Source organism: Haliotis cracherodii, unplaced genomic scaffold, assembly GCF_022045235.1.
Source record: "Haliotis cracherodii isolate W230 unplaced genomic scaffold, xgHalCrac1.p SCAF_6, whole genome shotgun sequence".
Lineage (NCBI taxonomy): Eukaryota > Metazoa > Mollusca > Gastropoda > Lepetellida > Haliotidae > Haliotis > Haliotis cracherodii.
The window spans coordinates 32306651-32333949 of NW_027266319.1; the positions used below are offsets into that span (position 1 = coordinate 32306651).

At 39.7% G+C, this 27299-nt stretch overlaps 1 protein-coding gene across 1 annotated transcript; it reads right to left on the minus strand.

Annotated features, from left to right (window-relative positions):
* LOC139444914 (proton myo-inositol cotransporter-like) lies at nucleotides 1–26672 on the minus strand. Its single transcript, XM_071225923.1, has 9 exons — nucleotides 26076–26672; nucleotides 23776–23935; nucleotides 22729–22940; nucleotides 14569–14680; nucleotides 9850–10013; nucleotides 7310–7421; nucleotides 4979–5220; nucleotides 3448–3600; nucleotides 1–2767 (listed from the first exon to the last, which is right to left on the minus strand). Exons 1-9 carry the CDS (start codon nucleotides 26548–26550, stop codon nucleotides 2577–2579), a joined length of 1821 nt encoding a protein of 606 aa, XP_071082024.1. The 5' UTR covers nucleotides 26551–26672; the 3' UTR covers nucleotides 1–2576.
* Nucleotides 26673–27299: the final 627 nt, after the last annotated feature.

Genomic DNA, 27299 nt, shown 5'->3' on the forward strand with positions numbered 1-27299 from the left:
ATGAAACATTCGAACAAGACAACATATTATATCAATTTTTATAGACATTCTCATCATTATCACAATTTTCCATGATTAAATGTGTTCTTACTAATATGCGTGAGTCAGTTTCTAATGAATGTATACCCCAGAAAAAAAGTTTAAGAACACATTCTTTTCATATGACTATAGTTAATTGTGGCATGACAGAGTAACTACAGTCATAAGAAAAAATCAGGTGTTCTTTAACCATTTTTTGAGTACATGTAGCATAAAAAAAAGGATTCAAGTTTGTGTGTTTTGAATCAAAGGCTAGAACATCCATTTCCCTAGTGTGGTTGCCTAATTTTTGGCTAAAATAATGTTCAGTGTTCCCTAAGCTGTGTTCCTCATCCCCTCGAGTGGATGTACAAGTACCATCAGCTGCAAACAAAAGCTAATCATTCACCTGGAAAAGCTACAAGGGATAGCACTGAGCTAACTAAAGAAGTGGTGGGAGGGGTCAGAGTTTATGGAAAATGCTGGAAGGAAAATCTGTCCTCGGAAATAAGAAAGGTCTGTTAAGAACTACATCAGTAAGTCAGTCACAACGACCGCGCGTTGTAATACATTTACAACAAGGAGAAGACGTCAAAATGGCCAACACGACCAACGTGACGGGAGAGATTTCAGTAGTTGTTTATGAACCTGTGGCTATGAAGTGTTACTCATCACTGATCAATTGGCCGATCATTGAAGGTGATTGTTTAGATGTGTTTAGATTCAAAGACTGCTGACTGTCCCTGTAGTCTAGACACGGATCATTCTGATACTACGGTACTTGTTCTCTGGGAATGGTTGTAGCGAGGATATCCTTGAACGGGCATGGAATCAAACTCTCTGACTTATCCCAATGTACGCGAAAACGTTAATGTCCAAAATGATGAGAAACAACACTTCTGTATTTATTCATGCTAGAGAATTCCCAGGAATGTGGAAGTATTCCGTCAGTGTTTACGTCATTTTAAAAATAAAGTCTCGTGAAAAACATATGAACGTCAAAATGTGTCGTTTATACACTTATGAACTTCAGTTTCGCGGTCATGTGACCGACATCTTGTCCAATGGAAGAGCTGTATATCATGTAAACTTCATACTAAAATATGAATATAAAATACACTTTTTGTGAGTTCATTGGAGTATGAACCTTCTTAGAGTGAGGGCCAAACTGTATGAATGTCGGAGATTGGTAACACAAGCACCAAGGTAACAAAATGGTGACCCCCATTGATTTATAGGGGGAGGGGAGGGGGGATTGCTGGCATGTTGTATGGAGACTGTATATTTTTTCCGCTACAGATGCAAAACAATATATATATGTTTATAGCACAAAATAATTTAAAACAATGTAGTTTTTGTGGCAGACAATTAATTATATTTCATCAGCCTTGAAGTGCACTTACTGATCAAAATGAGATTGTTATTACGTGCCCTGTATTTTCTCTACCTATTGCTGGATGAATTGATAAATTCAAACCAGTAAACAGACTTCACACGACACACTGTAATTAATCCCAGGTCATAACCCACCATATCCTCCCTTACCCTGGTGCAGCATGAGTAGAAAAAACTAAAGGTGCTCAGCCCTCATCAGTGAAGCACCCCTACCATGACTGCATTTCACTTGTGCTTTGAAACAATAACAGAACTCAAGAGTGAGTGTAGTTTTACGCTGCTTTTAGCAATATTCCAGCAATATCATGGTGAGGGACACCAGAAATGGGCTTCATACATTGTACCCATGTCGGGAATCGAACCCGGGTCTTCGGCGTGACAAACAGAACTCAAGACACCTTTGACAATTTTTCATATTATAAAAAAACGATACAAAAATAAAACTATCAGAACAGGATTACTTCTGAGTGTAAATATTGTAGCATGTGGTAAATAGGGTTATCGCCATGTATGTTTGTGGCAAGTATTGACAGGTTCATTGCAAATACTGTACCACTGACACTGGTCCAAAATGGAAATCACATCTGCTTAATTATTTCAATAATTCCTAATCAATATAACCACAAACAGGTCCCATAGATCAATATATCACACATTCTGCAACACATATTCACACAATCTCTCGCTTGAACGTTTACAGACTGCCATATCTACATGGAGCTGAAATAATGCTACAGGTAAAAGTTTGTTCATCATCCAAGTATATTTAACATCTAGTTTCTGAAATGGAAATATTTTACAGAAAAAAACAGTTGTTACGTTTTCTTAAAAAAAATATATTCAATAGGAGAGTAACAGCGTGATACTGCAGTAATCTAGACTTGCCAAATATTTTAGACTTGCATGGGCTGTATTGAATATATTTGTTTCAGGGTGTGTATGACAGACTAATATTAAATATGTTGCCCCTAATGAAAGGATCATATTTTAAACACAAAGGATCAGATGTCGGTGAGAAAGCAAGATGGGTGTAATGCTGCAATTGCAAAGTCTGTTGGCAGGGGGACCCCGACAATGTTCACAATGAACCAAAGCGAGCACCCAAACTGGGATCCTCTTCTGGACAAGCAAACACACTGACCACAAGTCTGCCATTTGTCTTGTCACTGGAATGTGTCCAGATCTGTCCTGCTGTTTGAGTTGATGGTATGGCCGTCTTCAGTCCCACAGGAACACCATGGCTTTGAAAACAGCTTCTCCACATCCTCCAGACTCTTTCCTTTAGTCTCCGGCAGGAAGATGATGAAGAAGATGAGTGCCAATACTGCAACCCCCACAAACAGCCAATATGTTCCTGAAACAACAGCATGTGTCAGAGATAGGAAATTCTTGGGGGTTTGGACTTAAAAACAACAACTTTGTTGACAAAAATGATGGAAAAAAATAATTTTGCATCAGGTTTTACAGTAACAACAAAATATTACTGTAAGGATTGCAAAAAATGTGCTGTTGGGCCTCCAAAATTGTTTGGCTCCTTTCAGAGAAATGTTTTTTTAATTTTTTCATGCAGTCTCCTACAAAAATCTCCTTCCCCTTTATTTCACAACTTTCAAGGCCGCAGCAAAGCTTTCAAAACGTTTTAAGGCAGACATGGGGAGGATATGTTCCCATGTTTTGACTTGCCTTTGCATGTGTTTGTGACAGATGCCACAAAAGCTGTATTAAACTCAAAATGACTTGCAGTGAAACACACAAGTCTACATGCTCTAAGGCAGACACATAAGATGTTTTTCAGCATCAATACTAAATCATCTCAAAATACATGTTGGGCCCCTTTATTTACTACAAATATATTCGATTTCCCCTGTAATTATTATTCTTCTCAAATAGGATGTCAATGTGCAATTTTGAATTTACATTATCAATTTCATCCTTGCATCCTTCATATCTGCTGAAAGATTTCTGATAACGCTGCAAAGCTTCACAATTTAGCCCACAGGCGGCGCATTACCAAGTAACTGCACACATCATTACCATATTTGGTCAGCTTCTCAGTCATGGTAAGAAAGGTCATTGACACAAGCAGGTTACAAATCCAGTTGGTGGCTGCCGACAAAGAGTTGCCCGTGCTTCGCGCCCAGAGCGGGTAAATCTCAGAGTTGATGGTCCATGGCATAGGACCCATACCTGCAGTAAATATATCATTAGCAAAGCAGAACAAGAGGGGTGTGATCAGACACAGTGTGTGTCATCTGTGTGAGTCCCTCGTCATCGTCGTTGTCAGTTTGTTGTTTAACGCCGCACTCAGCAAAATTCCAGCTATATGACAGCAGTCTGTAAATAATCGAGTCTGGACCAGACAATCTAGTGACTGACATCATGAGCACCAATCCACGCAATTGGGATACTATGACATGTATCAACCAAATCAGTGAGTCAGCATAATCGCCTTTTACTTCAAGCATGGGTTGCTGAAGACCTATTCTAACTTGAATCTTCACGAGTACAGTCCCACGTCAGCCATCATGTGTTTTGTTCCCTTCACGACTTACGCTGCGTGTCATGACCTCATCCCCCTTTTGTCCGACACTTATATGTCATCTGTCAGTCCCACATCAGCCATCATGTGTTTTGTTCCCTTCACGACTTACGCTGCGTGTCACGACCTCATCCTCCTTTTGTCGGACACTTATGTGTCATCTGTCAGTCCCTAATCAACTATCATATGGTTTGTTCGCATGCATGTTTGTATGCATGCACCTCATGACCACCACCCCACACCACCTTTTTCCGATTATAACAAAACTATACTGATACCACATACAAGATTGATCTCTCCAAACCAATAGACATCAAACAAAAGTTGAAGAAATATAAATGATTATTTGCTGAAATTTTAAGGGGCCTTTTACCTGAGATAAATTCAAGCTTGAATGGTTTTATTAAGGTTCTAAATCTGCTATTGTAACTTGAATGTCCTATTGAAACCTTATTAACCATTGTTTTAAAGGTCATATCATGTCATGTAAGAAAAATAGAAAACAAATGGAAATTTCAAAAACAATTCTAAATATCTCCAAACAGGGAATTTATCACACATTTCATACCTTTTTGGTTTTGTCACAAGGGTGGAATTTGTTTGATATAACTAAACACAAGAAAAACAATTTAACAAACTTTGCTGTTTTAAGGGACTGATGATTTATCATGGGGAGGGGGAGAAAGGATTGGTCTGTGGACTGTATCATTTTTTGCTTCAAGTAACATTTATCACGACCCCTCCCTCCCAATAATAAATGGCAGTCCTTAAATAATGTTAAAATTATTATCTTTTTTACTTGAAAAAAATAGAATCGTGTCATTCTTTAAGCACCCAGGCCCAACCTTATATTTTGGCGACCCTTCCCTTCACTGGGTAATTCTTGCCTGGTCCCCTCCCCTCTAATAAATGACCAGTCCCTAATCTCTCCATACCTTTCTTTATAGATAAAAGTTAATGTCTGAGAAAAGATTACGTTCTGTTAATTCTTTGGAAACAAAAAACATGGATATGCCTAATACCAACCTGGCGCAAAGAACATGAGGTATAAGGCCAACCCAAGCGTTGACATCCATGCATAGGGCGTGGGACAGAAGTTGTCTGCCCATATATGGCCCTGGGCATCTGTCTCATTACAGGGACCTAAGGCAGCATGTGATGTATCCGAGCTGCTGAAGGTGGGCACACATGACCCTTCGATGGTGTTGTTGTTGCCATAGCTGTAGCAGTAGCCACAACTCAGGTCCTCAATACAAGCCTCACACCATCTGGGGATACATAACAGGGGATACATGATACAAGCCTCACACCACCTGGGGATACAAATCAGGGGATACATGATACAAGCCTCACACCACCTGGGGATACATAGCGGGATACATGATACAAGCCTCAAACTACCTGGGGATACATGATACAAGCCTTAAACTACCTGGGGATACATGATACAAGCCTCGAACTACCTGGGGATACATGATACAAGCCTCGAACTACCTGGGGATACATGATACAAGTCTCACACCACCTGGGGATACATGATACAAGCCTCACATCACCTGGGGATACATGATACAAGCCTCACACCAACTGGGGATACAAAACAGGGGATACGTGATACAAGCCTCACACCATCTGGGGATACATGACAGGGGACACACGATACAAGCCTCACACCACCTGGGGATACAAATCTGGGGATGCATGATACAAGCCTCACACCACCTTGTGATACATAACAGGGGATACACGATACAAGCCTCACACCACCTGGGGATACATAACAGGGGATACACGATACAAGCCTCACACCACCTGGGGATACATAACGGGATAAACAATACAAGCCTCACACCACCTGGGGATACATAACAGGGGATACGTGATACAAGCCTCACACCACCTGGGGATACATAACAGGTGATACGTGATACAAGCCTCGAACTACATGGGGATACATGATACAAGCCTCGAACTACCTGGGGATACATGATACAAGTCTCACACCACCTGGGGATACATGATACAAGCCTCACACCACCTGGGGATACATAACAGGGGATACATGATACAAGCCTCACACCACCTGGGGATACATAACAGGGGATACATGATACAAGCCTCACACCACCTGGGGATACATAACAGGGGATACATGATACAAGCCTAAAACTACCTGGGGATGCATGATACAAGCCTCACACCACCTGGGGATACATGATACAAGCCTCACACCACCTGGGGATACATGATACAAGCCTCACACAACCTGGGGATACATGATACAAGCCTCACACCACCTGGGGATACATAACAGGGGATACATGATACAAGCCTCACACAACCTGGGGATACATAACGGGATACATGATACAAGCCTAAAACTACCTGGGGATGCATGATACAAGCCTCACACCACCTGGGGATACATGATACAAGCCTCACACCACCTGGGGATACATGATACAAGCCTCACACCACCTGGGGATACATGATACAAGCCTCACACCACCTGGGGATACATAACAGGGGATACATGATACAAGCCTCACACCACCTGGGGATACATAACAGGGGATACGTGATACAAGCCTCACACCACCTGGGGATACATAACAGGGGATACGTGATACAAGCCTCGAACTACCTGGGGATACATGATACAAGCCTCGAACTACCTGGGGATACATGATACAAGTCTCACACCACCTGGGGATACATGATACAAGCCTCACACAACCTGGGGATACATGATACAAGCCTCACACCACCTGGGGATACATAACAGGGGATACATGATACAAGCCTCACACAACCTGGGGATACATAACAGGGGATACGTGATACAAGCCTCACACCACCTGGGGATACATAACAGGGGATACGTGATACAAGCCTCACACCACCTGGGGATACATATTAGGGGATACGTGATACAAGCCTCACACCACCTGGTGATACATAACAAGGGATACACGATACAAGACTCACACCACCTGGGGACACATAAAAGGTCATACACGATACAAGCCTCACACCACCTGGGGATACATAACAGGGAATACGTGATACAAGCCTCACACCACCTGGGGATACATAACGGGATACGGGATACAAGCCTTACACCACCTTGGGATACAGAACAGGGGATACGTGATACAAGCGTCACACCACCTGGGGATACATAACGGGATACGTGATACAAGCCTCACACCACCTGGTGATATATAACAAGGGAAACACGATACAAGCCTCACACCACCTGGGGATACATAACAGGGGATACACGATACAAGCCTCACATCACCTGGGGACACATAAAAGGTGATACATGATACAAGCCTAACTGCAGCAACTCACCTGAAGGAAGAACATGATGAGTTATCTCCCCTTTCAGTGAAGGTCACACGAGGCGAGTTGAAGGCCGCCAACTGGAACCCAATTGCAAGGAATGCTAGACTAAGGATCACACCTGATGAAAAAAAAAATCAGCTTAGTTCTCAACAAAGATGGGAGAAACATTTCAATGAAAGCTATATAAACCAAAGCAATATCAGTGTGTGAGTGAGTGAGTGAGTGAGTGAGTGAGTGAGTGTGTGAGTGAGTTGGATGTCATGCAGCTTTGAGGGAGTGAGTGAGTGAGTATGGTTTTACGCCGCTTTTAGCAATATTCCAGCATTACTGTGGCGGGGGACACTAGAAATGAGCTTCACACATTGTACCATTGTGGGGAATCAAACCCAGGTCTCCAGCGTGACGAGGGAACCCTTTAACCACTCGGCTACCCCACCACCCCCATGCTGCTTTAAACACTAGTTCAGTTATATTGTGACATGTCAACGTATTGTGGGAAGAAAGCCCATATTGATGCACATGTTCAATATCTTGGTTAAACACACAAGCTCAGATATGATGCTGGCAAAACAAGAATCAAAATCAGAATGATTCTGGACTTCAATTCCAGGACTACAGGAGCCTTGCACACATAAGGGAGACAACTCTGCATGAACACCAACTCAGTGTTTCCGGTGTACTGGTAATTACCTGTTTTTGACAGGACAATAGTGGTCTTTGCAATCGAGATTCTTCAGTTTGAAATATTTTAAGTGAGTGAGTGAGTTGGATTTACTGCCACTTTTAACAGTATTCCAGTTATATCGGGGCATGTCAGCTTAATGTGGGAGGAAAGCTCGAAGTGATGCAGGTCTCAGGCATTTACCACTACGGTGAGCACGGGTATGGTGCTGACAAACCTAGAAACATAATCAGGGGGAATTGGGATCCGAAACAATCATAGGTCTCTGACGCGCTTAAGGGACACAACTCTGCACAGCGAATCACGGCGCCTTAGACGATTGGTGAAATATTTTAAGACATGCATATTATCCACAGGTGTAGATACAGCATTTTTATAAGGAGGGGTCCTAAATATCAAAATCCTCTCTCTACATAATTTTACTGCCTACAACATACTACATTTGGTTTCCAAAAGGTGGGGGGGGGGGGGGGGGGGGGGGGGGGGGGTATGATCCGCACACAAAACTTAACTTGTTTTGCATGGTCATATCATATATATCATTTTAACCGGACAATTGATATAAATTGTTATACTCCCCCTCATGAGTAAAATGTGTGATGCCCATTTGTCACAATGAACATCTTGTGACCACATGCCTAATGGGTTTTGGGGTGTTTGTGGATTACTTTAGAAAAATCCAGGTTGGTAAGTGGGAAAAATATATATCAATAAGTGTTTTTTTTAACATATGTTATCTGAATTGTTGCATTGTTTACAGCACAAAAAATGAATTTGGTGGAAAAATACAATAGTGCTTTTCAAATTTTTATTTTTTTCTACTTGTCACTTTTTTAGATCATAGGAACCCATGAGCTAATAAAATAAAATGTTAACCTTATCATACCAAATAAGGACAAGTGAAACAAGGCTGTATGTAAACTTTCAGCTTCCCCCGAGTTCCCCCTAGACAGATGAGGTCATTACCAAAACTGAAACTTAAACTTCCTGTTTGCAAGGGCAGCATGTATTTTCAGGCGTACTTTTTTACAAAAGAAAAAGATATAAAAAGACATGATACCATTGATTAAAACAATAACATCATACTCGACTTAAAAGAAGGCCAACTTATGACAGGAAGTATCCCTTTGACTGTCAATTATATTTTAACAGATTGACAATTGTCAATTGCCATATTTAAGAATTGGATGTGAACTCTTGAACAAACTGCGGTGTTATCATGGCTGGGAACACACAAACATGTGAACTTTCAGCTTCATTGGTCCAGTGGCTGCTGAGAAGATGAGTTTACAAATATGCATCTTAAATGAATTTAAGAGCATGTTCAAATTTTAATATTGCAAAATTTGGAATATATACATTGAATCCTACTACTAACTAAACAAAGTCTTTGAAAGAAACTTAGAAGTTGGTATAAACACTATGCACATACTCAGCATTCACCTGGTGAAGTAGCGAGGAGTAACTCTGAAACGTCGTGACAAGAAATAAAGACCTTAACATAAGACATTACATTTTGAACAAAATGGCTGAGCTATGTCCATAAATAGTTTTTTTCAATATGGCCACCATGGCAGCCATATTGAAAACATGTTTTTCTACCTCTTGAACAAATTATGGTTACATTGAAAAAATGTGAACTTCAACTTCATATGACCACAGGTTTCAAAGGAGGCATTTACAACCGATGACTCACAGCAGACGTTGGACAAACAAGCCACGGCATACACTTACTTCACTTTCAGTTTAATTATTAATGGGTCTGTGAGTACGAACATTCAAATTTAGTGCAAAGCTCGTTTCCCACATGTAACTGTCTCGGACATGCACACAAGAAGAGACACAGCACAGAGCAACTGCCGACCTATCAGGCTTCCCAGCAGGAGTTTCTTCCGGCCAATCCTCTCCACCAGCCACACTCCAATGATGGTGAAGATGAAGTTACATGAAGATGTTGCAGCTGACAGCCATATTGCTTCATGCTGGTCTGAAATCCCGGACATTTTGATCACAGATGCACTGTAATACCTGAAACAGATGCCATTACATAGTCAAGGTTCATATTAGGGCTGGGACGAGTCCAAATTTACTGCCCGGGTATGCAACCCCCCTATTACCAGACCCTACCGGGTACCCACTGCATGTCTCAAGAGTAGGGAACAATATGTCTGATTGGGAATAGTTTAACTGTAGCCCTGGCAAAAACTGTTTAGATACATGTATGAAACCAGAGACCATATAATAGATATATGGTACCTTATGAAACGATCAAATCATGTGTACACTGAAGTTGACTGAAGCTTCATCTTTACTCAAACAAAGTCAAAAGGAATGTGTGCATCATCATAAAGAAATGGGAACATTAGCGACTTGTAGTGTAACCACTGAGCTCTAGTGAGTTTTGGTCATTACATGATTAAGCAATATGTCACATGACTAACCACGGGGCCGGGTTATATACGGTAAGTACTGTGGGTACCCGGGTCCTACTCAGGACCCACCCGACCTGAGTACCCGAGTTACCTGTCCCAGCCCTGGTTCATACACTATTAGCATGACAACTCTCCACAGTCAAGGTTCATACACCATTAGCATGACAACTCTCCACAGTCAAGGTTCATACACCATTAGCATGACAACTCTCCACAGTCAAGGTTCATACACCATTAGCATGACAACTCTCCACAGTCAAGGTTCATACACCATTAGCATGACAACTCTCCACAGTCAAGGTTCACACACCATTAGCATGACAACTCTCCATAGTCAAGGTTCATACACCATTAGCATGACAACTCTCCACAGTCAAGGTTCATACACCATTAGCATGACAACTCTCCACAGTCAAGGTTCATACACCATTAGCATGACAACTCTCCACAGTCAAGGTTCACACACCATTAGCATGACAACTCTCCACAGTCAAGGTTCATACACCATTAGCATGACAACTCTCCACAGTCAAGGTTCACACACCATTAGCATGACAACTCTCCATAGTCAAGGTTCATACACCACTAGCATGACAACACTCCACAGTCAAGGTTCACACACCATTAGCATGACAACTCTCCACAGTCAAGGTTCATACACCATTAGCATGACAACTCTCCACAGTCAAGGTTCACACACCATTAGCATGACAACTCTCCACAGTCAAGGTTCACACACCATTAGCATGACAACTCTCCACAGTCAAGGTTCATACACCATTAGCATGACAACTCTCCACAGTCAAGGTTCATACACCATTAGCATGACAACTCTCCACAGTCAAGGTTCACACACCATTAGCATGACAACTCTCCACAGTCAAGGTTCATACACCATTAGCATGACAACTCTCCACAGTCAAGGTTCATACACCGTTAGCATGACAACTCTCCACAGTCAAGGTTCATACACCATTAGCATGACAACTCTCCACAGTCAAGGTTCATACACCATTAGCATGACAACTCTCCACAGTCAAGGTTCACACACCATTAGCATGACAACTCTCCACAGTCAAGGTTCACACACCATTAGCATGACAACTCTCCACAGTCAAGGTTCACACACCATTAGCATGACAACTCTCCACAGTCAAGGTTCACACACCATTAGCATGACAACTCTCCACAGTCAAGGTTCACACACCATTAGCATGACAACTCTCCACAGTCAAGGTTCATACACCATTAGCATGACAACTCTCCACAGTCAAGGTTCATACACCATTAGCATGACAACTCTCCACAGTCAAGGTTCACACACCATTAGCATGACAACTCTCCACAGTCAAGGTTCACACACCATTAGCATGACAACTCTCCACAGTCAAGGTTCATACACCATTAGCATGACAACTCTCCACAGTCAAGGTTCACACACCATTAGCATGACAACTCTCCACAGTCAAGGTTCATACACCATTAGCATGACAACTCTCCACAGTCAAGGTTCACACACCATTAGCATGACAACTCTCCACAGTCAAGGTTCATACACTATTAACATGACAACTCTCATGACTTTCGCAGGGTAGGGTATTTTGTAGGTATGTGTATTGGCCATAAGATTGTATTGCAAAATATTGTGATACAGGTATTCTGATATGTAATATGATGTATTGGGAACTGAAGCGTTTGACAGTGATTGACACTGATTGTGCATGCAGATCTTATTGCAGTTATGTCAGCATGGTCAGTCACAACCATTTTCAAGTCAAGAACATTTGGGAGAGAAAAATCAGTTCTGTGTTTCTGCCATTTTGACAATCAATTTCAAAGGGAAACACCACTTTTGAATGAATTTCTGTGTAGGTTCTAGATTAAATGATACAGGTAAATGCAACTCGTTTTTATTTTTTACCCAATGTACCAGAACACAGAAAAAGTACTGCAATTTGTTTAAACATGTATTGTAGTACATCGGTAATAGTGTGCAGTCCTGGGCCCAATCCTCAAAGCGATCTTAGCACTACGATGATCGTAAACCTATGTTAAAGTATGGGACTTACGATCACCTTAGTGCTAGGATCGCTTTGAGGAACGGGGGTCCTAGTATCAGGCCAGTTTTCCATGATATTATATCAATAAAAATCACAACAAAATCACAACGTTTGGGAAGCATCAACAAGGAAAACAGCGGATGATTAAGTTTTCTTTACTTCCCTGTCGCTGATTCCCACTTGACAAAATTACTGGTATACAAATGTTAGGATGTAATGATACGGAAGGCCATGTAATCAGTTGTCAGAGCAACAACATGTGCACAGGAACTGATTCCATCACAAAAAGTTACAGGGAAGCCAAAATGATCCCAAACACGTTTTTTGTAGGACGATGTCAGCAGTAAATGATGTTTACGATAGACGAATGACGGTGGACGCCGGAATAAATGTTTAATAAAACACTGACATGATGGACGAAGGAAATACAACCTCTGTCAACCGCTGTTCATATACATAGTCTGTATTTGCATCCCATTTGAGTTTAAATCAATGATGGTGCCCAGATGTTTATACTTGTCTACAACTTCTATCACTTCATTATCATTAACAAGGGGATTAAAACGTGACGTATCTTTCCTAAAAATCCATGACCATATCCTTTGTTTTCTTGACATTTAAAAACAGATAATTATCCTTACACTAAGATATAAAATTAGAAATTTCATATCTGTGCTCTAGTTCTGAGAACCTTTTTACAAGACCTGCAAGAGCAGCAGCATCTGTTTACAGATAAACAATTAACAAAAGTGCCAATAAGCTCACTTGACTTTCAATCAGGCAAGCCAAAAAGGAAAAGAGCTATTTGATATAAATACTTGTTTAACATATTTTTATTATGTCTGTTTGTTTTGTGGAAAGTCACCATATATGTGGACAGTAAGCCAATAAAAGAAACATGTTTTCTTTACTTCACAATATATTTGACAATTCCTTTCAGAAAAAATATAAGCACAATAAGGCTAAAAAAAAATAATAGTCTTGGTAGTCAGGAACCACCCACATCATCACAAAGTTCGCTGCTCATTTCATTTTTATTTTCATTGTAAATATTACAAGATCAACAGTAGTCAAAAACTTTATTCCCAATCTCATTAAAATCAGATCTTAGTTCTCGCTACTGCTAAACAAAGATCTGAAGACATCCCATTACAGGTCACGTCAGACCGACCCTGCGCGAACTTTGACTGACCAATGGAATGACCCATCAGACGGCAGCTTTCTCGTGCTTTACGGCACTAATTTCAAATTGGCGACTACGCTACAAAACATATTTTGACAAATTCTCGATTACAGATTTGAAACCTGAACAAAAAATGGCTTATAGATGGTCTAGATTGTATGGATTCAGTCGTTAAACCTGTAACTATCGTTCAGAGTTAAAGTTTTCGAGGTTGCATGATTAGAAATCACGTTCCCACTGTCACTTTCATAATCTGGTAAGCGATACTCTGATTGGTCGGATGAAAGGTCGTTCTGACGTGACCCCTAACGGGATGTCCTCAGATCTTTGTTTAGCGGAAGCGAGAACTGAGGTCTTATTTTAATGAAATTGCATTATTTCAGTAGTTAACTCATCAAGAAAATACATATATGTAGCGAGGCCTTTTCCGAGGTTGATTTTATGCAACTGTTTATTTGGTTTCATACTAGTTTGAACCAGAGATCCCGAAATATTTTTTTGACAATCGGACCTTTGCCTTTTGGTCGTGCCCACCTCATATCTGTGGTTCTGGATGTATGAAGAAAAAGAATAAACTCAAGTGTTACTTTCATAACATATATAGTGTTCCCTCGCTATTCCGCCCTTCAATACCTCGGTTATAGTGCAGGGTAACAATTAGCTCCCAAAATTTACTTACAAACTTTGAACAATATCCCTCCCAAAACAAACGCCCGCCCGCACTATTTTTTCAAAAGCCATTGCCTGAGTACCAATTCTTTTATCTGTTAAACCTAATCTTGGATGTGACATTAAACTCCATTTAACCACTACCTCAGAAAAAGATTATTTGTGGAATTATTAGTGGCATTATTTTATCAGTTGTATGGGAAACACCATCCTCCTGTCAGCATGGCCATGTTACTCACATGATGGTGTTGATTCCTGTGAGTTGTTGAAAGAGCTGCAGACCACACCCTACAATGACAGCTCGGCGAGTGTACGGAGTAGTCATCAGACGGATGATGGTCGATCTGTCACCTGAATAACAAGGAGTTTCTGAATCATTACCCAGAATACTTCTGAAGGTGTGTTCCACGTGGGTATGTATATATCTGAATGAATTTTAATCATGTGATATTTGACTCCCTCAGTCATATGGAAATTCACTAAATTCGGAAAACGTTATCCAGAAACTAGTCCTAAAACTAAGTCATTGTAGTTGGAATTTGACTTTGCTAATTTGACCAATTTCGTTGGTTACCATATTATAGTCATGAAATTATAATATTTATTTAGATAATTAGTAATGAAGTTTAAATCATAAAACCATGAAATTAAGAGAGAATATGTCACAAATAATAATAAGAATTGCTAACATTGTTGAGTAGGTATATAGTGCTTTAAGGTGAGGGCCTAAGTGGGACTGGGGCCAACGGAAATATCACATATATGAGAGTAATAAGTTAGAAATAGCATCCGAACTATCAGAAATAGGGCAGTCCTCACCAGATACCTTACTACAAATAAAATACGGTCTTGGGCGATGAAAACCAAATTCCTCAAACCATGGAATCCACCTAAAAGACGGCCAAATAAGGTATCAGGGTAAGAAAGACAAGAGGGGTGGAATAGTCAGTTGCAAGGACAGCTTTCCAACCAATGGTAAATCAATATTGATAATTGTTGTGACATAGGAATTTAACCCAGGTTTTTAACGTAGAGTTCGCACCAAGCTCTCGTCTTACTGTCACTAAACCTCGTACTAAGAAGAAATCTCAAGGCACCAGAATGTTGACTGAGACTAAAGCTTTGCGGCCGAAGTCTCTTAATTAAGTGACAAATAGAGTGGGTTGACCAGCAACAGAAAGTGTGAATAAAAACTGTTAAAGGAAGAACATCCTCTTGTGATTGCTGGGGGAACTACGGTAAAGGTCCAAGGGCCCTCGGGTACTGACACTGTACCAATCTCATCAACATCAGATCTCAGTTCCCGCTACCGCTAAACAAAGATCTGAGGACATCCCATTAGGGGTCTCATCAGAACAACCTTTCATCCAACCAATCAGAGCGTTGCTTACCAGATCATGAAAGTGACAGTCGGAATGTGATTTTCAATCTTGCAACCTTGAAAAATTTAAAACAGGGTATTCCGAACGAAAGTTACGGGTTTAAGGACTGAATCTATACAATCTAGACCATATATTAGCCATTCCAGAATGTTCTTTTGTTCAGGTTTCAAATTATTAATCGAGAAATTGCCAAAATATGTTTCGAAGCATAGTCACCAATTTGAAATTAGTGCTGCAAAGCACAAGAAAGCTGCCTTCTAATTGGCTTATGTCAACTTCTTGTCAGTCCTTCAAAAGGTCGGTCAAAGTTTGCGCAAGGTCGGTCTGACGTGACCCGTAATGGGATGTCCTCAGATCTTTGTTTAGCGGTAGCGAGAACTAAGATCTGGTTTTAATGAGATTGGACACTCTACCTCGCATACATCCCAAACCGCCAGAACCGAAGAAAGAGGGTGTACCATGGTTTAGGTCAGGATACATCAATACAGGAGTTTGTGATGACTAAGCCGATCTGCAAACGACCTTCTAAATACCGTAAACCAACATCCTAGAATACATGTACATTGAACAACCAAACCTGAATTATGTGATGAAAAGTCTAACACCTACATTTGTCTGGACTTTGCCATGGTTATTCAGCCCTTAACAACTGAGTATCCAGGAGAAAGAAAGTGGAGATCATTTTGTACTTTTATTGATTTCCTTAAATCTTTTGTTCCAAGTATGGTGATTATGGCAACAATTACTTAAGTCTAATATACAAGGAAACGTTTTAATTTGATACATAATATGTACTGGTGTAAGGATTTGAAGTCTTGCATTCCCAATGAACATCTGGATAAGGAGCTCTCAAAATGTGATGAAATGTCATTTCTTGGATACCTGAGACAGTCAAAGCTTTTGAGAATTTCCTCATTCTCTCTCCAATGTCTTTTTGGTTGAAGACAGCATTGTATTACACTTAATAATGAGGATGTACTTAGAGGTGTATATCTTATTGCCGTTTCTTCTTCTTGGCGGCTGATAGTAAATAAGCCGCACTCGGTTACCTCCCTTGAACGCACGCGAACGGCTTGCCCACCAATTCCAACACATTTCTCCTGCTTTTGATATTTTTTCGCAACCGCGTTACGCATGGAAGTTGGCGAAAAACATCGCGTTACAGTGCGTTATAGTGTTCCTTAAGCATTTGCGATTCTAATGATATAAGTTTTATTACAAATTTCATCAGATGAAGTTTGCAGTTACCAATTGAAATTACCCTACTGTTTTGCATCATTTTTTTTAACAATTTCCTTTTCTAAGTCAAGATTACAGTTAAAAAAAATTTAAAAGTACATTAATACAAACATAATGAATGTATGTTACTATTTGTGTCTTTCTTCATGCAAGTTAATACTTTTTTTTATAAGAAAAAGGGGAAAAAAATGTAAAAACAGGCCAAACTGAATTTCTACACAGAGTTATGGGAATTGAATTGCCGCATGGGCAAGAGGCCACCCTAACTGATGAAGTGAATAATTTCACTTTCAATTGTAAAGTTGTCGTTGTTTGCTCGATCTAGAAGACTACTTGTATAATAATACATGTAATGGAATAAAAATATAAGATGACCATGCTATGGAATTATGTAAAAATATCATATTACTTCCATATGCTGCTAACAACATATCGTTTGCAAAACGTGCTTCACATTACAGCATGACATAAATATTGACTGCTGATTACTGTCAAACCTGAGAATTATGTGTTAATGTAGATAAAACATGAGCTATCATCTAGGGATCCAAACAGTCCAGGGATAACTTCATTTTATGAGGTTATACTTTAGAAATTGTTAACCAGTACAAGTACTGTATTCGACGTAATAAGCACCCAGGGCGCTCTCAAAATTACTTTAACTCACTCACTCAAAATTAGAAATAGGGGGCTCTTATTAGAATATTATTTTGGTGGAAAAAAGAGAGTTGAAAGATAAATTTCGTGGTTTATGCTGACACACTGAAATGTTTATATGCGACTGATACATTTTTCCAGAATTTAATTGCCCATTATTAAGAATGTATATAACACACGAGTGCGTATTATACACGAATAAATAAGTCCTGTGTACATTGATCAATCGGAATGGGTGCTAATTGGGATTCTTCAATAGCCAATATATTACCAAATATCGCCGTGGCCGCTTATTAGAGCGGGGAGCTTAATACGTCGATTACGGTATCTTGGAATTGTATTAAAGAAGTCATGTTACTTTCTAACAGCAAAAACTGCACTTGCAGCACAGACCAAACAATCTTTGTATTTGACCAAATAGCTGTACCAATGATAACTATTGCATTAGAAATATTGGGTTTTGGAAAAGTTATTTAAATTTATTTTAAAAAAAAGGTCATACATATTTTCATAAATCTATACTTTAATTAAAGAAAAGTTCTACTAATTATATGTTATATGGTGATTTAGAGAGATGGCCATATTATCTGCTGTATTGTATAGAATTATTTTCCAAGATAAAGTTTTTAAATATAACTGGACTGAACACTTAAGAAACACTCTCAATAATCTTGTTTAATGTTATGTGTGGAATGAGCAATCCTTTCCTTGTCTTCAATGGTTAATATGTACTATCAAAGCTCCAGATATGCTGCGTATCTGCGTAAAATTCGAATCAGAAATGCAGAAATACGCAGTAAAATAAAATCCAAGCGTCTCAAATACGCAACGAATATTACAGATACGCTACAAAAATAAAACTTGTGCGTAACATGAAAATATTGTGAAGTAACCCTGCGTATTCGATTAGCAAATCAGTAACTTATTTTGAAATTATTAACAGGCATTCCGTCAACCTTGCCAAACTCCACGATTACAGTTATATCATGATCATTTGCCATCACACTTTCTTGTGGAAGTATTGTGGTATTTGTGAGTCGTATAAAGCTCTCGAACCCACACGACAACAGTTTGCAGGGACTAGATGAATAGTGTTTATAAATATTTAACTTAAATACCCACATGTGTAAAAACTAGTGGGTAACAGAAATTTGAATACCCAGATAGAATTACTCATACCCAATGATTTTAAAATGCATGCGTAAAATACCCACAACACCAAAAGCTTATCTGGAGCTCTGTACTATTCAGCAAGCTGTTACTGATCAGTTTAAACAGCTGTGGCTTCTAATGTAACAGACTCTGCTAAAGAGATATGTTATAGGCTCTTCAAAGAGAATGTCCCTACTTTCAACTACACAGAAGTGGATATATCCATGCTAAATATACAGCAAGACACGATGTTATTACGTTTAAATAGCTTCTTGCACATTTGTAACGTAGAGTGGTATATTATATACCTCAGTGTGAAAGACTGATTTTTCTGAAGTTGAGAAAAGTGATGTTTTCATTGTACTGAACATAACACTTGATATTTAACTGCAGTGAACATAACACCTTAACGGAACTATTGTTATATAAGTGTTACCCCCCCCTTAACTTGTCTCCCTTTATCGCAAGTATCTGGCCTGTTTGTCTCCCTTTATCGTAAGTGTCTGGCCTGTTTGTCTCCCTTTATCGCAAGTGTCTGGCCTGTTTGTCTCCCTTTATCGTAAGTGTCTGGCCTGTTTGTCTCCCTTTATCGCAAGTTTCTGGCCTGTTTGTCTCCCTTTATCGCAAGTGTCTGGCATGTTTGTCTCCCTTTATCGTAAGTGTCTGGCCTGTTTGTCTCCAATTATCGCAAGTGTCTGGCCTGTTTGTCTCCCTTTATCGCAAATGTCTGGCCTGTTAGTCTCCCTTTATCGTAAGTGTCTGGCCTGTTTGTCTCCCTTTATCGTAAGTGTCTGGCCTGTTTGTCTCCCTTTATCGCAAGTGTCTGGCCTGTTTGTCTCCCTTTATCGTAAGTGTCTGGCCTGTTTGTCTCCCTTTATCGCAAGTGTCTGGCCTGTTTGTCTTCTTTTATCGCAAGTGTCTGGCCTGTTCACAATCTCATTAAAATCAGATCATAGCTCTCGCTATCGCTAAACAAAGATCTGAGGACATCCCATTAAGGGTCACGTCAAAACGACCTTTCATCCAACCAAACAGAGCGTCGCTTACCAGATCATGAAAGTGACAGTCGGAATGTGTTTTCTAATCAGGCAACCACGAAATATTTAACATGGGGTATTCCGAACGACAGTCATGGGTTTTATGATTATATCCATTACAAACTAGGCCATCTGTAAGCCATTCCAGAATGTTCTTCTTATCAGTTTTAAATTTTTAATCGAGAATACGTCAAAATATGCATAGTCGCCACTTTGAAACTAGTGTCGTAAAGCTCGAGAAAGCTGCCTTATGATTGGCTAATATCGATTTCTTGTCAGTCATTTCATTGGTCGGTCAAAATTTGCGAAAGGTTGTACTGACGTGACCCGTATCGGGATGTCCTCAGATCTTTGTTTAGCGGTAGTGAGAGCTAAGATCTGGTTTTAATGAGATTGGGCCTGATCACGAACTGTGGACCTCCTTTTTTTGTTAGGTACACATTGACAAATAATGACAGATAGTCATTTATTGAGTTTATATCACTTTTTGCCATTTGTTATTCTCTCGAAAATATTTCATCATAAAATGTATAATATTTTGTTATTAAACTTGTCAATTGAGATTGTTCATTTTGCAAAGTGACATTTTTGTTCCTTGACCCGCATGTATTCTTTTGCTTCCATCAGCGGTCTCCTAATCGTCAAGGATATTTTTTGTCAAAGATGTTTTTGTATATAATCATATCTAAATGTATGAAAAAGAATTTTCGTGAGCCAAAATATTTTTTGATACTTTTTAGTTTTAGTAATATTGTTTAAGATTTTGCAAACATGAAACTACTTTTTAAGTCGCCAATACAAGGGGTGGTGAACAGTCACTGTGTGTGAGGTAGGGAGAAATTAATTTTCCGGTAGATATCTACATAATCTACAGAAAAAGTGTATAATATATAGGATATTCCATATGCCTCATGAAATATCATGTTTCTCTCATCTCGTGACGGGGGAATATCTCCTTCCCCTCCCCCATCACTGAATGAGAGAAACATGATATTTTACTCGACACATGAAATATCCTCTATATATCATGTTTTATATGTAAAAATGAGGTGAAACTCAAATAAACTAGATGTCTGTCTGTCTATATTAGAATTAAAATGTTGCTTCGATATATTGCTAATATTTTGAAAACCATTAACTAACATTATTATACAACACCTGCTGTTGATTATCTGTCAGTGCCATCCTCAAATTAAATTGGTATTATTGGTACGCTTCATATATAATTGGATTACCTGAAGCGGAAATAAAGTTTACTTGAGGTGAGTTGATTCAAACCTACGGGTAATTCATATTTTAATTAGTCAATGCTGGAAACCAGACTAAGGTCAAGTCTACATGACCATGTGACTTTTGATCTTTCGTATTCACTGTTTAAGAGCCCTTCTCCAATCAGCACACCTTTACATAAGCTAGGATGAGAGAAAGCTAGCTAACATGAAGAGTTTCTAACGATACCCGCCAGTTCCAAAGTATACAATTTCCATATCTTTTAGTAGGACTGGGACTGGTAACTCGGATACTCTGGTTGGAAGCATCCTGAGTAGGACCTTAGTACCCACAGGGCCCATGGTTAGAAAAGTGATATACTGCTTAATGACAATAACAATAAAACATGGTTACACTACAAGTCACTAATGTTCGCATTTCTCTCTGACTATGCACGCATTCCTTCTGACTTATATATGTTTGAGTAAAGATAAAGCTTTAGTCAACTTCAGTGTATGCATGATCAGATCGTTCTATATGTGTACCTAAATAGTTTTTGCCAGGGCTGTGGTAAAACATTTCCCAATCGTACATTTGGGACCCAACTCTTGTGACCAACAGCAGGTTTTGTTTGTTTGTTTGTTTGTTTAACGCCGCACTCAGCAATATTCCAGTTCTGTGACGACAGACTGTAAACAATCAAGTCTGGTACACAGGATCCAGTCATTGACATCATGAACATTGATCCACGCAATTGGGATACAATGACATGCATCAACCAAGTCAATGAGTCTGAACAAACAATCCTGTTAGTCGCCTCTTACAACAAGCATAGTCGCCTTTTACGGCAAGCATGGGTTGCTGAAGGCCTATTCTACCCGGATCACACAGCAGGTAATCAGGTAGTAAATTTGGACTCATCCAAGCCCTTTTTGTAGCATTTTAATTCAGTACATACTCATTGATGGTGAAAATAAACTTAAACCTTAAAATAATTACATCATTATCATTACAGTGATCTCATTCATATTCAGGGTTGTACCATGTTTCCTAAATGTTGCATCCTAAACGCATGTAAAATGAAAATGGACACAATATTTGACAGAGCAAGTCCTGGGGGACACAAAATAAGCATGGCAAATTTAAATCGTCACAAACTAATCAAAATTATAGATCGCTGCATGTTTATATAACTGGCATTTCTATTCCTGTATGAAAAATCAGGGTGTCATTGGTAGATGTCTTCAAGCTAACACTGACATCCTATCGATTACAGGCTTTGGGGCAATGATAGGACTCTTCGTGTTCACCTTTATGCCGGCAGCCTGGGACCCAATATTCATGCCTTGCAAAAGACTCCCTTACCAAAGCATTTCCAAGAGTTCCATGGACCCAATTAGTTAGACCAAGATAAATCCCTACATTCTGATTTTACTTGATACAATGTCCATGACGATACACATCCAAAGTCTGACCCTTCAATGACTGATAATCCAGTATGTACACGCAACACACCTTGTACCCTTGCTCCTAGGCTGTATTGAATGCCAAGTCCATTGATGAATGCTAATTCCATCCTTATATTGGCAAGTCTAGATAAGCCGAAAGTACATCTAAGGCGCCAGTCTTTATAGGGAATACTTGTTCATATTACTTATATAATCTAGGAATTATGATTTAAAGTAATATTCATTTGATTCGAGACTTGTGCAAGTCTACAGACCTTGTTGCCGCCTGAGTTCTTCATCCTCTTCACAAACCCGCCTCAGAACCTGGATCTCCTCCTCCACATCCTTCGTGCCTCGTATGTCGGCCAGCACAGCGTACGCCTTCTCCTCGTACCCATTCTTCATTAGCCATCGGGGGGACTCCGGGAGGAACAGGAAGCCAATCAGTTGAATTAAAGACGGCAGTGCTGCTAGACCAAACATATATCTGTAAAAGGTAATTTTGGGGAAAAATGTCATTATTTTGAAATTGCTTTATGCGTAATTTTGTTAGAAATATGTTAGATTTTTTAAAATGTTATATCACAATAATTCCCATGATGGATTTCACTTAACAGTGAGTGAGTTGCGTTTCACTTAACAGTGAGTTGGGTTTCACTTAACAGTGAGTGAGTTGGGTTTCACTTAATAGTGAGTGAGTTGGGTTTCACTTAACAGTGAGTTGGGTTTCACTTAACAGTAAGTGAGTTGGGCTTCACTTAACAGTAAGTGAGTTGGGTTTCACTTAACAGTGAGTTGGGGTACACTTAACAGTTGGTTGGGTTTCACTTAACAGTGAGTGAGTTTGGTTTCACTTAACAGTAAGTGCGTTGGGTTTCACTTAACAGTAAGTGATTGGGTTTTACTTAACAGTGAGTGAGTGTGTTGGGATAAACCTAACAGTGAGTTAGGGTATGTTGTTTAATGCCAGTCATCAATATTCCAGCTATATCAGATGGGCCTGTAAATATTCCAGTCAGGACCAGTTACTCAAAACAGAAGCCCATTTCTAGTGTCCCACGCCGTGATATTGCTGGAATATTGCTAAAAGCAGCATAAATCCATACTCACTCACTCACTAAAGCAGAAGCAACATTCAATATCATTGGTCTTAATTTCCAATATGATAGCACGTCATCAGGAAAATCACAGAGCCTGACCAGCAATCCCCATATTAGTCAGCTCTTTCAACAAGCATGAGGCGGTGGTGACCTACTCTACCCCAGTAGGGTGGCGCTTAAAGTCTCTAACATAGTTTTCTTAAAATAATAAAAGTGGTTTACCTCCAGCCACCCTTCTCCACATAGCTGAAGGCACCGTCCATCACGCTGGCCACAAACTGACCTCCCGTGATGAAGAGAACGTTGAGGGTCACCATGCGACCTCGTAGATGTGAAGGTGAACACTCTGCGATGTACATCGGCACTGTCATTGATGCTAGTCCTGGACGAAATATGTTTATTCTCTGAGATTACTACAAACTATGTCACAAGCATTACTCAATCTATCTTCCTGAGGCAAGGGTGTTAACTGACTTTAAAAATCCAGTTTTCACCCTTGCCGAACTAGGCTCGATCGTAGCGCCACCAGTGGTTATTACAAGTTATGCCCTTGTTATGTCCCTCCTTTTGACCAATCAGATTCCATCTCTCATATCTGATCGATAAGCACCATCTTTATTGTATAAAATGGGTCTTACCTCATAAAATACAACTTCACTTGAGCACCTTCATTATAAACAAGAAAAGATTTGGAAAATATGCTGACGCCTAGTTGGCGGTACTCATGCTTTGCAAATCCTGCAGTCAACCGAAATCCATGTGGTTTACGAACCGGATGTCTAGTTCATTACGCGATTTTTATTTAACTATGCATAGATTCTTTAGTCCAGTCAAAATGTAACTCCTGAATTCCAGCCTAGTTGGCAAGGGTGAAAACTGGATTTTTATAGTCAATTAACACCCTTGCTTCAGGAAGATGTACTCAATCCTATTAAAATCACACATTTCACTCCAATACGATGTCTCTAAGCGTGAAGCTTCATCCTCGATCATCCAGTGTATTGCATCTCCTTAATATTATTGACCGCCTCCGTGGTCTAGTGGTAGAGCGTCCGCCCGGAGAGCGGAAGGTCTGGGGTTCGATCCCCAGCCGCGTCATACCAAAAGTCGATAAAAGATGGTACTTGTTGTTACCCTGTCTGGCGCTCGGCTTTAAGGGGCTAAAACAAGGACTGGTCAGCTCGGAGTCAGTATACTGTGTCTGAGTGGGGTATTCATGTTTAACTGCAGCATGGTATCTCAGTGAGCTAGCACTATAAATCGGCATCAGTCCGTACTAGTACAAGCAGCCACACAAACACACAAACAAACATGCACATAAACGTATAAGTGCAATAATCTTGGACACAACGTTATACCCCATTTCACCTGACCTTAATTTTATGAAATATACCCTTGACCATTACCACAAAGATTCATGTCAGGAGTGTTGTCACCACGCTGATGACAACACTCCTGACATCACAGTATTCCAGCTATATCAGATGGGCCTGTAAATATTCCAGTCAGGACCAGTTACTCAAAACAGAAGCCCATTTCTAGTGTCCCACGCCGTGATATTCATGTTCTTAATCATCTGCTCACGTGATTTGATGCACTTCGCGAAGTAAGACTAATGCATGTGATATGAGAGGTGGAATCTGATTGGTCAATATGAGGGACATAGAAGGGACATAACTCGCAATAGCCAGTGGTGATGTCACAATTGAGCCAAGAAATTCAAGCCTAATTCAGCGAGGATGAAAACTGGACTGTTACAGTCAGTCAACTCTCCTGCCTCAGGAAGATGCCCAAGTTATTGTTATGATATTGAATTGTTATGTCTTTATATACAATCAAACATCCCTCCCTTTATTGTTATAAACTACATATGACTGATTAACTATAGCAATACATGGGCGGACACAGCTTTTTTGAAAAGGGGGGGTGCACAATTAAGATCTATTCATTGTCTTTGGTGGTAATTTATACAGAAATAAAGATTTTTTTCAAAATAAAAAGGGGGGCTTGCGCCATATTCCACATGCAACAAACTTACTGTGACTTATATTTCACCAAAACAATACTTGCAAAATTGAGAAGTTTAAAAATCTTATCATTCTTGCAAAGTTTCAGCTGTTTGGCCTTTTGGTTTCATAGAAGTCCAAAATGTAAAACTTGAAATGAAAGTTAAGGTGAGCTAGAGATCAATTATAAAACAATTATCAATTAAAAAATGTTTACTGTCTCTAGGACTAAGTACAACTTAGTTGTCCTAAGTAGTTTAAAAATCAGTATCCCTTTTGAATATTGATATCATAAGTAGTTTCTATCAAAAAAACAAATTAGTGGATTTTTTAATCTGAACTAAATGGCAAATATTGTTCAAAGCTTGATCTATATTTTTTAGGTCTGCATCTGAATTGTTAATATAATAATTTAAAGACATCACTATGATGTTGTTGTTTTCTATTGTTATTATTATTGTTGTTATTATCATTATTCCAATCCGATTCCAATTATCATCATCATCATCATCATACCAATGCCAATCCCGAGGATGAGTCTGCCAGTCACTAACATGGCCAGGTTTTGTGCGGCTCCAAGTATCACACCTCCTATAGTAAAAACCAAGCTTGCTAAAATAGTTGTTGACTTTCTCCCAAATCTATCATTGAGAACTCCACCACACAGCGCTGCAACAAAAGCGGATCCTATCGTCACACTCACGACAACTTCTTCTCCGACAGATGTCAATGAAAAGTCATTTTTGACTAATAGCATTGCTCCCGACACAACACCAGTGTCATAACCGAACAGAAATCCACCGATTGCTGAGAAAAATGCCAGAACCCATATGAACAGTGTTGTTTTCGGCTGTTTAGTGCCGATCGAAAGGCCGTTTTCGTGTTTTGCCTCTGATGGGTCCATTTCGGGACGAAGACGTCCGACTAAGTTCGTCGTCTCCGAGGTATCTTCCAGACTCATCTCGTCAATATCGGTATCTCCCGTGAACATTATCTCGGATGACCTAGATCATGCCAACAACTGTCCGCAACTGTCAACACGAACCGATACAGCATTTTCTCTTCACAACAATCAGAACGTACTGCGGGTGCGTTCTGTCAGGGATGTGATTGTTTGGGCCTATGTCCGCATGAATGAGCGTGTGTAGTCGTTGCAGAGTTACGCCCCTTTGAAAAGTTCGATTTTATCTGTAACATAAATATATATTTAAATTGGACTGAAGGTGAATTCTTTAATAAAATTAATTCGTAGCCATGGAGAATTCGTAGCCACTCTACTCGTAGACATATATTTACAGTGAACTCGTGGACAAAACAAACTGACATATTTTACTCTTTATTCACAAAAAAACCTGCAAAAGAAAACAATCGGAAATATGAACGAAACTTGCAAACAATGAAAATGTGTCTTTCAGTCAGGAAATGACCAAACCCGTCATATGCCTTTTGGTAAAACAAACCCCTGTTGTTTAGGTAAAACATGTCAATGTTCCCCTAAGTATCAATGATATTGATAATAATAAGCATATTAATTATTATCATTCAATTCAAATAGTATTTTTTCAAAATGTGACTACGAATTCACATGGTTTGTCATGGGTACAATATGTGAAGCCCGTTTGTGGTGTCCCCCGCCTTGATATTGCTGAAAGCGGCGTAAAACCGTACTTATTCACTCAATTTAAATGGATGAGGGTGAAATATGGGGTCGCGTCCAAAGGTATTGCACTCATATAGCGA